Source organism: Erinaceus europaeus, chromosome 12, assembly GCF_950295315.1.
Source record: "Erinaceus europaeus chromosome 12, mEriEur2.1, whole genome shotgun sequence".
NCBI classification, from domain to species: Eukaryota; Metazoa; Chordata; class Mammalia; order Eulipotyphla; family Erinaceidae; genus Erinaceus; species Erinaceus europaeus.
The window spans coordinates 79,508,382-79,522,735 of record NC_080173.1 but is presented as its reverse complement, the minus strand read 5'-3'; the positions used below and the strand labels follow the sequence as shown (position 1 = coordinate 79,522,735).

The following is a 14,354-nucleotide window of genomic DNA, read 5'->3' as shown; positions in this document are numbered from 1 at the left end:
CACTTGGATACTGTTGCTTTGCCATGTGCAACCCCAGGTTCAAGACATGCTCTCCGAACATTAGAGGAAGCTTAGCTTTTTGAACCGCCTCCCCCCTGACTTGCTCTTAAAAAAAAAAAAAAGTATTAGAAGGTGAGCAATTAATGGTGGAATTGGGTGTGTAACAGAGTTTTATTGCTATAGTAAAACATCACTATTCCCTAAGTATCAGGGAAGAAGATGCTTAGGGGCTGGTGGTTTACAAAAATGACTTTCATGCCTAAGGCCCAAATACCCTAGGTTCAGTCTCTGGCATCAGCATAAACTGAGCAGTGCTCAAGTGGGGGGGGGTGGTGGGCAGTCATGCTCACTCTTCATTAAAAGACGTTGTGTACTGTATCTGGGTGTGTCTGGTCTAGGGCCAAAGGTGAATTTTCTTATTGTCTGAGGTTTGCACTGAACATGTATCTTGAGAACTTTAGCCACCTTGGCAGAAAGGAGGCAAATAGATAACGTGGACTCCTCCTAGCTTGGGGCAGGGTTCTGGGTGCACAACTTATGTTGACTAATAAATACCTTCATTTTCTTTGTAATTCTGCAGCTAACACAGACTTTTAAAAAATTTATTTATTTATTTAACATTTATTCCCTTTTGTTGCCCTTGTTTTATTGTTGTGGTTATTGTTGTTATTGATGTCATCGTTATTGGATAGGACAGAGAGAAATGGAGGGGGGGGGAGAGAAAGAGAGACACCTGCAGACCTGCTTCCACTGCTTGTGAAGCAACTCCCCTGCAGGTGGGGAGCCGGGAGCTCGAACTGGGATCCTTAACACCGGTCCTTGTGCTTCGCTCCATGTGTGCTTAACCCGCTGCATTACCGCCCAACTCCCTTATTTTTTTTTAATTTATTTTATTAGAGATAGAGAAATTAAGAGTGAAAGGGGACAGAGACAGAGAGGCACCTGCAGCCCTGCTTCACTACTCATGAAGCTTTCCCCCTGCAGGTGGGGACCAAGGGCTTAAACCTGGGTCCTTGTGCACTGTAATGTGAGTGCTTAACCAGGTGTGCCACCGCCTGGCCCCTCTTTTTTTTTTTTAAGACCCCAGGCATTCATTCACATATTTCCAAGTCTTTTGTCAAAAGAAAAATATAATATCAAAATATTCCACAAAGAGAAGTTGGAAAAGAAGAAAGTTGGGAGTAAGAGGCTAGTGTCTACAGAGAGTCAGAATCCACCTCTATGAGGAACTGAGATGTTAACTTTTTTTTTATTTAAGACCAAAACTGCTTAGTTCTGGCTTATGGTGGTGCTGGGGATTGAACCTGGGACCTCAGATCCTCAGGCTTAAAAGTTTTTTGCATAACCATTATGCTGTCTTCCCAGCCCAAGATGTTAGCACTTAGATCTGACTGACTAGATTGATAGCCCCCCCAGACTTATTTTTATTTAATGAGAGAGGGAAGAAGTGAGACAGTACCAGCATCACTTTTACACAGAGGATACCAGGGATCACATAGGACCTCGTGCTTGAGAGTTCATTGCTTTCTCTATGTACCACTTCCTGAGCCATCAGATGCTCTTTAAATAAAAACATAGGGGTTTGTGAGGTAGCTCATCCAGTAGAGCACATACTTTACCATGTGTAAGGGTTAGGGTTCCAGCCACCAAATAGAGCACCATACAGTGGGGAAGCTCTTGAGCAGTGTTAATGGTGTCTCTTCTACCTCTGTCTCTCTTCTCTATATCTCTCCTGCTGTGGAGGAGGGGAGAGTCTACCTGGAGCAGTGAGATTGCCCCAACAAAGCCTTGGTGGCAAAAGAAATCATTAATGATTGAATGATTACTTAAGACTTTTGCAGTGTACCTAGGCATACTTTTGCAGTTTACAGAAGAGAGAATGCTGTTAATGCAGAGGTGTTTTGAGGAGCAGGAAGGGCTAGAGAAGACTGATGTAGATTGTTTGGCTAAGGGGCAGGGCAGTGGTATACCTGGTTTATTAAATGCACACACATTAATTTGTCACAAATGAGTTGTTCTACTTCTCAGGGTCTCACCTAGACTAGTCATATGTAAAAACTCAAATGCCAATATATTAAATTATGCTCAAATACAAAAATTATTCATGATATTAGATATTCCCCTTTTGCGAAAGCATTCTTTCCTTGTAAATACTTCTATATGTGGGAATTTAAGTGATAATCAGAATATCAGTGTGTAGTGATAAATGTTCACTCAAGCACTCGGCTTGTCTGTTGAAAAGCACTTTCCTTATTTTTCAAAACGTATTTATTATTGGATAGAAACAAAGATAAGAGGGGGAGATAGGGAAAGAGACAGACATTTGCAGCTCCACTTGACCCTTTATGAAGCTTTCCCTCTGCAGGTGGGGACCAGTGGCTCGAACTTGGGTCCTTGTGCACTGTCATGTGTATGCTTAACCAGATGTGTCACCACCTCTCCCCTGATAAAGTACTTTCCACCCCTACAGAAGCCAGACTAAAAGAAGTTTGCTTGGAGAGCCTAGGTTCAGAATCAGGCGGTTTATTGGGGAAGCTTAGTGGCTGATGTCAAGAAACCAGCCACCCTGAGACTGCTCCATTTCAGCGGGGCTGGCCTGGCTTCTGCTACCAGGAGGCTGTTGGAGAACTGCTGCCAAACTAGCTTCTTGGGGACTTTCCCTTGATGGATATATATGTATATTCAGCATGTCCTTTTCTGTTACCATGATTTTCTTTAAGATGATAACAGGGCAGTGCCTCTGTGATGCCATCACTCCCAGAGACTGTTTTGTTTTCAGAGAATGGAAAGCAAAGAGTGAAAGGGAGAAAAAGACAAGTGGAGAAGGAGGGACGGACACTGTAACACTACTTCACTGTTCATGAAGCTTCCCCTTTGCATGATTCCAGTGTGGTAGCTGGGGACTCAAACTCAAGTCTTTGCACATGATAAATTGTGTGCTCAACTGGGTCAGCCATCTCCCAGACCCTTAAGTTATAATCTTAATCTGATGCTTTCTTTTAAATGTCTTTCACTGGATTCAGGGAAATTACCAATAATCCTTTAGTTATATCTGGTAGAGTTAATCCATATATTTCAACAGTGGTATCCTTGGTTTCAGTTTTAGAGTTATAGAGTATGACTGTTAACCCATGTACTGCTCAAGCATAGTCACGTGACATCTGTCAGAACTTGAGATAACTCCTACATTTAGAGGGTACAAAATGACCAGGTCTGTTGTCAGGAGAGGAGCTAGTTTGTCCTGCAGTGACATTAGAGCTGCAGTTATTTTCTCCAATAAATAATTGAGCTACGCTTTCCGAGGGCGTTTTGTTACAATGAGCAGGAGTAGAGAGGTGAGAGATTTGGTTACAGTGAGATGAAGGCTGCAGAAGGCAGATAGGCAGCACCTGGCCCAACATGCCCTGCACTGTGCCCTGTAGTGGCGGGGAGGGGCACCAGGTGATGATCAGACTGCAGAGCAAAGGGGCTTGGTGCTTCAGCCCATCAACACCAGCCTCTTTCTTGGCCCAGCTAGAAAGAATCCCAAGAGGCCTATTATTGCATCACTTTAATTAAATTAAATTGCAGTTTGGTCTTCGGGGACTTTTTTATAAGTGAAACTTGAGGGTTGGTGCATTTGAGGCATAAATGCACTCACTGGGGCGTGGAGGACGACTGAAAGAGAGCACAGGAGTGGATAGCTCTTTGCTCCCGTGGTCCTTAGGTGGGGTGGGGGTTTTGGCAAATGCTCACTCTTCTTCATTAATCTTCTTCTCTCTCTTTTCATGTCCTTGCCTTGGAGCAGTTATTACAGTAAGTATTTCAGGGAAGGGAGGGAGGTGGAATTCTTGATGGCTCATATTATAGGGAAAGCAAAAATAAAGAAGTGGTTGCACTTGAGACTCCTGGTAATTCTTCTTTCTCTTGAGTGATTTGAAGGGGACATTGACACTGAATATTTTCAGTCCTAATGAGAAACTTATTAGTGGGCCAAGCAGACCATATTTCAAGCTGCATTGGCTTGTGGCTTTGTCAGGTCCTCGCTTTGGGTCTCACATATGCACAATGTCCCAAGTCCTCCCACACCGTCACATCTTCTCAGGGTTGTACAGAAGCCTCAGTTCAGCCAGTGATATCTTTTCCACCTGGGCATCTGTTGACCCTAAAAAGCACTGAGCTTGGCAGAATTGGGAAGTCAGCAAGACCCCTTCCCCATGGCCGTCCGCACTGCTGTTGCCTCTCTCCACCCTTTAGCACCCTCATTCCTGCTGCTAAACACAGCCGGTTTCTGGGAATCTGCTTCCTGCCAAGGAGTTTGTGGGTTAATGTGCTCCTTCTTTGGGTAGTTCTAGGTTGTTTAACAGCAGTAAGAGAAGGAAATAATGAGCACAAAGGGCTCCTTACATTGCTGAAGAGAGAATTTCAGGCCTCAGCAAGACAGGCTGAAGGGGACTGGGGTGGAGGGGAATGTTGATGGTTGGTTCAGCAGCTTTCCTGTGCTCTTCTTGCTTTACTAATTAGCCACGGACAGCCTGTGCATAAGGTAGTATGGCTGGCTTAGTGCATGGATTTGGCAGTCAGTAAATACTATTTTTGAGCCCTTGTCATGTCATTACCTCGGTAACTTTGGGCTCATCACCTTACCCTTTTGAACTTCACTTTCTTTTTTTTTTTTTCTCCTCCAGGGTTATTGCTGGGCTCAGTGCCTGCACCATGAATCCACCGCTCCTGGAGGCCATTTTTCCCCCTTTTTGTTGCCCTAGTTGTTGCAGCCTCGTTGTGGTTATTATTGCCATTGTTGACGTTGCTTTGTTGTTGGATAGGACAGAGAGAAATGGAGAGAGGAGGGGAAGACAGAGAGAGGGGGAAAGAAAGATAGACACCTGCAGACCTGCTGCACCGCCTGTGAAGCGACTCCCCTGCAGGTGGGGAGCCGGGGGCTCAAACCGGGATCCTTAAACCGGTCCCTGCGCTTTGTGCCACGTGCGCTTAACCCACTGCGCCACCGCCCGACCCCCCGAACTTCACTTTCTACATCTGTAATAGGGGACTTACTGTGAGCTCACAGACTGGGGTGAAGATTGAATGGCATGATGTGTCTAGCAAATGGTCGTCTCCCAGTAAAGCTAGCTGTCACAAGGCAGAGGGAATCCAGTCATGGGAAATGGTTACTCTCTCACTTTGCTGTTTCCCTTCCTTCCAGAATGAGTACATGAAAGAAGACTTTCTGATTAAAATTGAAACTTGGCACAAACCAGACCTTGGCACCCAGGAGAATGTAAGTAGCACATTCCCAGAGCCCCAGGGTGGGTGGGATGTTGAGGTTCTGCTCTGTAGATTCCCCATCTCTGCCACGGGGTCTCGCTAAGACCCCCCTTTTTCCTGGCCATGAAGGCAACAGCCTGTGCCTAGGCCCGTCAATGACAGCATGGCCAACTATCCCAGCATGAGATTGCTCTGTCTCTAATTGTAAAACCAGAATCTATCAAGACTTATTTATTTAGTTAGTTAGAGCCCTGTTCAGCTCTAGCTTATGGTGATGTGGGGGATTGAACCTGGGATCTCGGAGCTTCAGGCATAAGAGTCTGCCTAATCATACTATCTCTTTCTCTCCCCTCCCTTTTTTTTTTTAAAGATTTTTTTATTATTTATTTATTCCTTTTTGTTGCTTTATTGTTGTAGTTATTGTTGTTGGATAGGAGAGAGAGAAATGGAGAGAGGAGGGGAAGACAGAGAAGGGGAGAGAAAGACACCTGCAGACCCTAACCCCTTTTTTTATAAATACTTTTTTAATATTTATTCCCTGTTGTTGCCCTTGTTTTATTGTTGTTGTCATTGATGTCATCGTTGTTGGATAGGACAGAGAGCGATGGAGAGAGGAGGGGAAGACAGGAGGAAAGAAACAGAGACACCTGCAGACCTGCTTCACCACTTGTGAAGCGACTCCCGTGCAGGTGGGGAGCCAGGGGTTCGAACCGGCATCCTTAACTCTGGTTCTTGCACTTTGTACCACCTGTGCTTAACCCGCTGCACTACCGTCCAACTCCCTCCCCCATTTTTTTTTTAAGAATTGTTTTTATTAATGTGGAGTGAAAGAACTAGGGTATCATTCTGATATATACATTACTGGGTCCAATGCTTGATTGTATTGCAGGACTTTTTCTTTTTTTACTTTTATTTTTGGTCGTCACTGGGGCTTCACTTCTCAGAGCTGACTTTTTAATTTTTTTTTATAAGAATTTATTCACAAGAAAGATAGGAGGAGAGAGAAAGATTCAGACATCACCCTGGTACATGTGCTGCTGGGGCTTAAACTTGGGACTTCATGGTTGAGAATTCAATGCTTTATTCACTGTGCCACCTCCTGGACCACTAAGCTGACTTTTTTAGATAGACACAAAGAGAAACACTACAATATCAAAGTTTTTTCCATGTTCAAACATGGATTGTATGCATGGCAAAGCAGGCATACTATGCACATGAGCTATTTTGTTGACACTACAAGACTCTTACATCCCCTTCTCTTAGTGTTGAAATATATCTAGATTGCAACTCCTGGCAGCCAGGAGATAACTTACCCCTAGTAGAATACACACTTTGTCATGGAGAAGGACCAAGTTTCAAGCCCCCAGATAGCACGTGTGTGTATGTGTGTGTTTCTCTGTCTCCCACACTCTATCTAAAAGGGGAAAAAAAGAGAGCATTCACTGTGAGCAGTGGAATTGTGCAAATACAGAGCCCTAGTGAAAATTAAAATAAGTGTTTTAAAAAATTGCAACTCTGGGGAGTCGGGCGGTGGCACAGTGGGTTAAGCGCACGTGGCGCAAAGCGCAGGGACCGGCGTAAGGATCCCAGTTCGAGCCCCTGGCTCCCCATCTACAGGGGAGTCGCTTCATGGGCAGTGAAGCAGGTCTGCAGGTGTCTATCTTTCTCTCCCCTCTCTCTCTGTCTTCCCCTCCTCTCTCCATTTCTTTCTGTCCTATCCAACAACAAAGCAACGTCAACAATGGCAATAATAACCACAACGAGGCTGCAACAACTAGGGCAACAAAAAGGGGGGAAAATGGCCTCCAGGAGCAGTGGATTCATGGTGCAGGCACCGAGCCCAGCAATAATCCTGGAGGGAAAAAAAAAAAATGCAACTCTGGCCAGGCAGTAGTTTGACAGTTATGTGCCCATGGCGTGAAGCACAAGGACCAGCGTGAGGATCCTGGTTTCAGTCCCTGGCTCCCCACCTGCAGGGGAGTCGCTTCACAAGCGGTGAAACATGTCTGCAGGTGTCTATCTTTTTCTCCCCTTCTCTGTCTTCTCCTCCTCTCTCCATTTCTCTCTGTCCTAGCCAACAACAAGGACAACAATAATAACAACGATAAACAACAAGGACAACAAAAGGGGAAAAAGTATCCTCCAGGAGCAGTGGATTCATAGGGCAGACACCAAGCCCCAGCAGTAACCCTGGAGACAAAAAAAAAAAAAAAAAAAAAACAACTCTAGGCACAGAAAGATCTCTCTCTTTCTCTCCCACCTCTGGCATCCCCATAAATATCGCTTTAAAGAAAACCTTATTCAGAGGGCTGAGCAGTGGCACACCTGTTTGAGTGTACACATTACTATGCATAAGGACCCAGGTTCAAGCCCCTGCTGCCCCACCTGCAGGTGGGATGTTTCAACAGGGAGCAGTGAAGCAAGTGTCTTATTTTTCTTTCTCCCGTTCTGTCTTCCTCTCCCCTCTCAATTTCTTTTTTTTTTTAAAGAATTTATTTATTTATTGATGAGAAACATAGGAGGAGAGAAAGAACCAGACATCACTGGTAAATGTGCTGCCGGAGATTGAACTCAAGACCTCATGGTTGAGAATCTGATGCTTTATCCACTGCGCCACCTCCCGGACCACATCCCCTCTCAATTTCTGTCCTATCAAGTAAAATAGGAAAAAAGAAATTCATTGGGTGGGGGACATAGCATAATGGTTATGAAAAGAGACTCTTATGCCCGAGGCTCCATAATGGTAGGTTCAACCCCCTGTATCACCATAAACCAAAGCTAAGTGGTACTCTGGTTAAAAAAATTAATTCATGACATAGAACTCTGGTGGTGGGAACCGTATGGAATGATATCCCTATTATCTTATAATCTTGTAAATCAATAATGAATCACTAATTTTTTTTTTTAATTCACTAACAGTAGAGAGAGAATCGGGGCTGGGTGGTGGTACACCCAGTTGAGCACATACATTACAGAGCACAAAGACCTGGTTTAAAGCCCCTGGTTTCTACCTGCATGAGGAAGTTTTTTGAGTGGGGAAGCAGTGCTGCAGGTGTCTCTATCCCCCCTCCCCTCTCAATTTATCACTCTTCTTATCCAGTAAATAAAGTATTTTACTTATTTATTTTCTAGCTTGTTCCATTTTATTTTTTATTAGTGATTTAATAATGATTAACGAGATTATAAGATAACAAGGGGGAGTCGGGCGGTAGCCCAGTGGGTTAAGCGTACCTGGCGCAAAGCGCAAGGAGTGGCTTAAGGATCCCGGTTTGAGCTCCCCACCTGCAGGGGAGTCGCTTCACAGGCAGTGAAGCAGGTCTGCAGGTGTCTGTCTGTCCTTCTCTCCCCCTCTGTGTCTTTCCCTCCTCTCTCCATTTCTTTTTTTTTATTTTTTTAATATTTATTTTATTTATTCCCTTTTGTTGCCCTTGTTGTTTTTCCTCTCTCCATTTCTCTCTGTCCTATCCAACAACGATGACATCAGTAACCACAACAATGTTAAAACAACAAGGGTGACAAAAGGGAAAATAAATATATTTAAAAAATAAGATGATAAGGATACAATTCCACATAGTGCCCACCACCAGAGTTCTGTGTCCCATCCCCTCCATTTGAAGCTTCCTGTTCTTTATTCCTCTCTGGTTGTATGGAACATAATTCTTTATGGGGTGCATAAGGTAGAAGGTCTGGCTTCTGTAATTGCTTCTCCACTGGACATGGCCGTTGGCAGGTTGATCCATACCCCAGCCTGTTTCTATCTTTCCCTAGTGGGGTAGGGCTCTGGAGGGGTGAAGTTCTGGGACACTTTGGAAGTCAGGAACCCAAAGGTAGGAATAAAGCAAATACAACTAGGGGGTCTTCATGTGGGGAAGAAGCTATGAAGTCTATTTTAAGTTTGTTCCATGTGGCCCATGACTTTAGTAATTCTTGCTTGAGAGTTCAACAACTAGCATCCAGGTGGACAAAAAGTATTGTCTTGGTTGTGGTCTGGGAGGTGGCACAGGGGATAAAGCATTGGACTCTCAAGCATGAGGTCTTGAGTTCAGTCCCCGGCACCACATGTACCAGAGTGATATCTGATTCTTTCTCTCTCCTATCTTTCTCATGAATAAATAAATAAAATCTTTTAAAAAAAAAAAGTATTGTCTGGGAAGGTGGTGTCAGAGTTGAGACTAGGACTAAAAAGCTAGGTTAGGGCAGAAAGTAGCTCCCAAACACGAGGAGAGTATATAAATACCATTAGTTGTTAATTCCATTGATCTTACCTGGGGTGCATATCTGTTGCTATTTAGCACAGGAGCTTGTGTAACCTCTGAGTTCTGTCAATCTGAGCTTTCAGTTCATGGTCATAGCTAGGAACGTTCTAGGCAGCACTCATTTCAGGACCAGACTTCCTTGAGTGGCAGAGTAAGTTGACCCAGTCTCCCTCTATTCAAAAATAAGTATTTTTTTTAAAAAGTAGAGAATCAAAATATCACTCTGACACATTTGATACTTTAAATCAAACTCATACTTCATGCTTTTCAGTACAAAGCTCTAACCATTGCAGCACCTCCTGAGCATCTCTTTTATTGTTGTTGCTCTTTGCTTGTTTTTGTTTTAAGACATTTATGAGAGCAGGAGAGGACCAAAGCATCACTCTGGCATCAGGAATGCTGTCAATCTAACTCTGGACCACATACTTGCAAGTTTGGTGCTCTGCCCGATGTGCCACCTCTTAGGCTACTGCTATTTTTTGCTGTTGTGCGCGGGCCGCGGAGAAGAGAGGGGGTCCGGAGCAAAGAGGAAACACAAATCTTTATTTGCGCTGGCACCTCAGAGTTGGGTGCTAGAGAGGCAGGTTGGCCACGTGGAGGTAGCGAAAATGGCCACCTCATGCAGTAACCTTTCCTGCATCTGAACACCAGAGTGAAGTGCTGGCAAGAGAGCGAGGTGCGGAAGAAGAAGGGCTTTTATAGGAGTAGCTTTCACGAGAATGGGAAGGGGGAGGAGTAACCATAGCACTCCAGGATAGGATAATAACTCTCGTGAGAATGGGAGGGGGGAGGAGTGACCAAAGCACTCCAAATATCGAGGGGATATAGACAATGCCTTGAGGGCACAACATGGCTGAACAGGCACTCCGAGAATGTCCCAACTCTCACGGGAACTAGCAGTAGCCTGAGGGGACAACATGGCAGATGTGACTGCATCGGCACAATTTCCCAGCATCTCCCCCTTTTATCTAATGCCCAGGGCAATAGTGTGTAAAGTCTATGAACTACTCAGGGTCAGTCTATGAAAAACCAGCAACGTGAAGGGAAGGAAGCTGCTGTAAAATTGTCTAAAGTGTCCAAAGGGTATACCAACAAGTCTGATAGAAGTCTCAGTCCAAAGTAGGCGACTAGGGGGAGAAATGGCAGGGGATGAAATGCTGCATGAGGAAGGTCAGCCTCTGGAATTCCGCTTTTCTGTAGATTGTGAGCTGGAACCGCCAAAACGTGACAGGCAAAACAGAAGCAGGAAAGGCAGACAGACAGTAAAAAAGTTCTGTCCTTGGAGTCTGTGAATCAGGTTCTTCAGATCGCGTCAGGTAACATCTAGGGTTTCAGGGGTGTGCCACTGTAGTCGTGCCATCTAGTGGGTGATGTCAGGGTGTGCAGGGGTCCAGATGGTTTTTTCTGGGATTACTGTGGAAGAAACACAGTCTGCTTCTCGTGGTTAGCAGGGCATCTGATTTGAATGCTTTATAGAAAAAGAGGTTTGGTGCCTTAGCCAACTGAGTATTGGGGGATGTATCTTTCCTATTCATTTATTATATATTCATGGGGAAAAAGAACTTATCTTTTAACAAAGACTCTAAGGTGTAGGAAAGCAGGAACTATCTTATCCCTTTTTTTTTTTTTTTTGTATCTTGCCTTTTGTTGCCCTAGTTGTTTTATTGTTGTAATTATATTGTTGTTATTGCTGATATTGTGGTTGTTGGATAGAGCAGAGAGAAATGGAGAGAGGAGGGAAGATAGGGGGAGAGAAAGACACCTGTAGACCTGCTTCACCGCCCGTGAAGTGATTCCCCTACAGGTGAGGAGCCGGGGGCTCAAACTGGGATCCTCAAGCCAGTTCTTGCACTTAACGCCACCTGCGCTAAACCCGCTGCGCCACTGCCCGATTCCCAGGAACTCTTTTAACATAAACTCTATGGCCATGCCAATAGCAACCTTGAGGGCACATGTGGCTTCCCATATGTCCCCCTTTCTTATATCATGTTTGATGTTTGGCAGACTTTGTTTTGTGGCAGGGCGGACTGTGCCTGTCTTAGGTTGGGGATCAGCCTTCCGTCTTACCCGTCATTGGAATAGCTGGTCATTTTTGCCCAGTAGTATCAGGTTCCCTGTCTTAGGTTGACTGGATAGCACTAGTTTCCTCTTACCTGTCATTGGCTAGCCAGCCCGCTACATGGTGGACGTTCTGATGGAGGGGGGCAAATCCTCCACAGCAACTCAATATTCTGCCATGTCCAGCCCATGATAGTGAGTTTGTATAGGTTGCATCTTTATGGCATCAATCTGTTGCCGCAAAAAGGCCATGAGCTTGTTAAGAATTATAGGACCTGGTCTGGGAGGTGTCGCAGTGGATAAGGCGTTAGACTCTCAAGCGTGAGGTCCCAAGTTCGATCCCTGGCAGCACATGTACCAGAAAGATATCTGGTTCTTTCTCTTTCCTCCTCTCTTTCTCATTAATAAATAAATTTAAATGTTGAAAAAAAAAAAAAAGAATTATAGGACCTATTGTGAGCAGAAGAAGTAAAACAAGCTAGGGTCCCACAACTAAGGGTAGACAGGTAAGGAAGGGGGAATGTATCCATTGGTATGAAGAGGTGGGATCATATCTTAAGTCTAAGGGAAGCAGTCAGTGGATGTGATGTCCAGGGGAACAGCCATTTGTCTTTGGGGGTAGTAAAGGATGTCCATGGCATGGGTGATGTTATAAAGGGAAACATCTTTAAATTGTTGGCTGACAAAGGCAGGCCTATGGTGGCAAGACAAGATACACCAGTTAAGTGTACAAGAATATGTGAATGTTGTTAATTCACATAGGTTGGATATGGAGGAACTTCTTACAGTTTAATACCTTACCATATGAACAGATGATTCCTCATATGAAGGCTTGATAGCTGTAATCACTTACTTGTGAAAAAAAATAAAACTTGTAACAAGTTAGAGGTTTACTATAATTGACTTTGGACTATAAACAGACTCAGGTTACTTAGAGAGTTAACGCATGTTAGTGACAATGGTTTTAACATTTAGAGTACTCTGAGCAAATGGGTCATACAAAAATTTTTGGTCATTCAACACACTCACTCACAAAACACAACTGGCCAGTCATAACATAAAGACATTCAGGGAAGGGGTAGGAGAGAGGGCTCTGTGAGCCAACTTTTGTAGGTTCTGCCATGTCATATTATGGATCCTGGGATGTATCCTGCGGCTAGTCCTCTTGTATTTCTTGTTCTTCAGGGATAACAGTGCCATCATGAGGGCATTGTCGGACATGGCGGGCAGGAACCCAGACAGGTTTAGAGTAATTATGAGGGAAAATGCATGCAAAACCTCTTCCCATGGTCAATAGAGGGTCAGGCCCTTTCCAAATTTTATCAAGTGGGTCTTTCCATTTGACCTTAATAGATGGGAGAGTAGATGGTGTTTGCCAGTGAAGAATAATAGGAGGTAAGTCCGAGTTATTGTAAATATTATATAGATTTAACGTAGTTAAGGCTTTTGCTAGCTGGATATTGGGGGGGTACATTCCTCCTTTATCTTTATTTAATTGAGCCTTAAGGGTTTGATGGGCCCTCTCGACAATGCCTTGTCCCTGTGGATTATAGGGAATGCCTGTGGTATGAGCAATGTTCCAGGGGGAACAAAAGTCTTTAAATTGTTTGCTGGTAAACGCATGTCAATTGTCAGTTTTCAGTTGAAGAGGTAAGCCCATCACAGCAAAACAGGAGAGCATATGGCTTATAAGCTTTTTAGAGCTTTCTCCTGTCTGAGCTGTTGCCCACATAAATTTAGAAAAGGTATCAATTGAGACAAAAACATATTTTTGTTTGCCAAAGTTTGGTATGTGGGTGACATTAATTTGCCAAATAGCATTAGCTTTTAAGCCTCGGGGGTTAACACCAAGAGTCTGAATAGCAGGTGTTTTTATGAGACTTGCACAGGAAGAGCATGTAGCTAGGATATGTTTTAACTGTGGTAAAGGAACATCAGGAAATCAAGCTCGAAGGCCTTTAAGATTAACATGGGTTAGAGAATGGAAATCAGCAGGATCAGAGACAGAGACTAGGAGAGCTCCTGTGGAGGCAAGGCGGTCAGCTGCAGCATTCCCTTCGGACAGGGAACCAGGAAGAGGGCTGTGGGAATGAAGGTGTTGAATATACAGTGGTTGGGTTCGAGAACAGAGCATAGAGGCAATTTGAATTAAGAGAGGGGAAAGTGGCTTGTCATCAATTCTCACATAAGAACGAGCAAGCCATGGAAGTAAGTTAACAGTATACACACTGTCAGAAAAAAGGTTGAAGGATTCTGGTACAGCTTTTAATGCAAGGAAAACAGCATAAAGTTCTTTGTACTGAGGGGAATTCTTAGGAAGCTCAGTAAAGAGAGGTTTAGGGGGTTGTTTGTCCAGGTAATATATGAGGGCAGCAGCTCTCTTTTTTCCACCATCAGTGAAGACTGTAGGAGCATAAGGAATGGGATCTTGAGAGAAAAGTTTAGGTGCTAGTAGAGGCAAAGGAATATTGTCAATCTTTACTGTCATAGTAGGGTGACCACGTTCTAAAACGGGTGGTCCACAAAATCTCAGGCCCCGAATTTGTACCATTCAGGGGTGTGCCATCTTTATGAAATTTGGACCAACAATCTCTCTTCCAGTGAAACCCTTTACGGCATCTGGGACACACCATATGTGGCTTCTAGCTCCCTAACTGAAAGCGGGCTTGCCCTGACTGGAGGCGTGGTAGCTCTAACTGGAGGCGGGGTTGCCCTGATTGGAGGCGTGGTTGCAGCTTATCAGGACATTGGTTACGCCAATGTCCTTGGCGACCGCACTGAAAGCAGGCCCCG

The 14,354-nt window shown here is 44.4% G+C and overlaps 1 protein-coding gene across 1 annotated transcript in view; it reads left to right on the top strand.

The window, feature by feature from the left end:
- Positions 1–14,354, top strand: part of PITPNA (phosphatidylinositol transfer protein alpha) — a 50,743-nt gene that overhangs the window by 2,552 nt on the left and 33,837 nt on the right. The window contains exon 2 of the mRNA XM_060204121.1: positions 5,195–5,260. Coding sequence (XP_060060104.1) covers positions 5,195–5,260 — 66 coding nt within the window. The remainder of the gene's footprint in view (positions 1–5,194; positions 5,261–14,354) is intronic.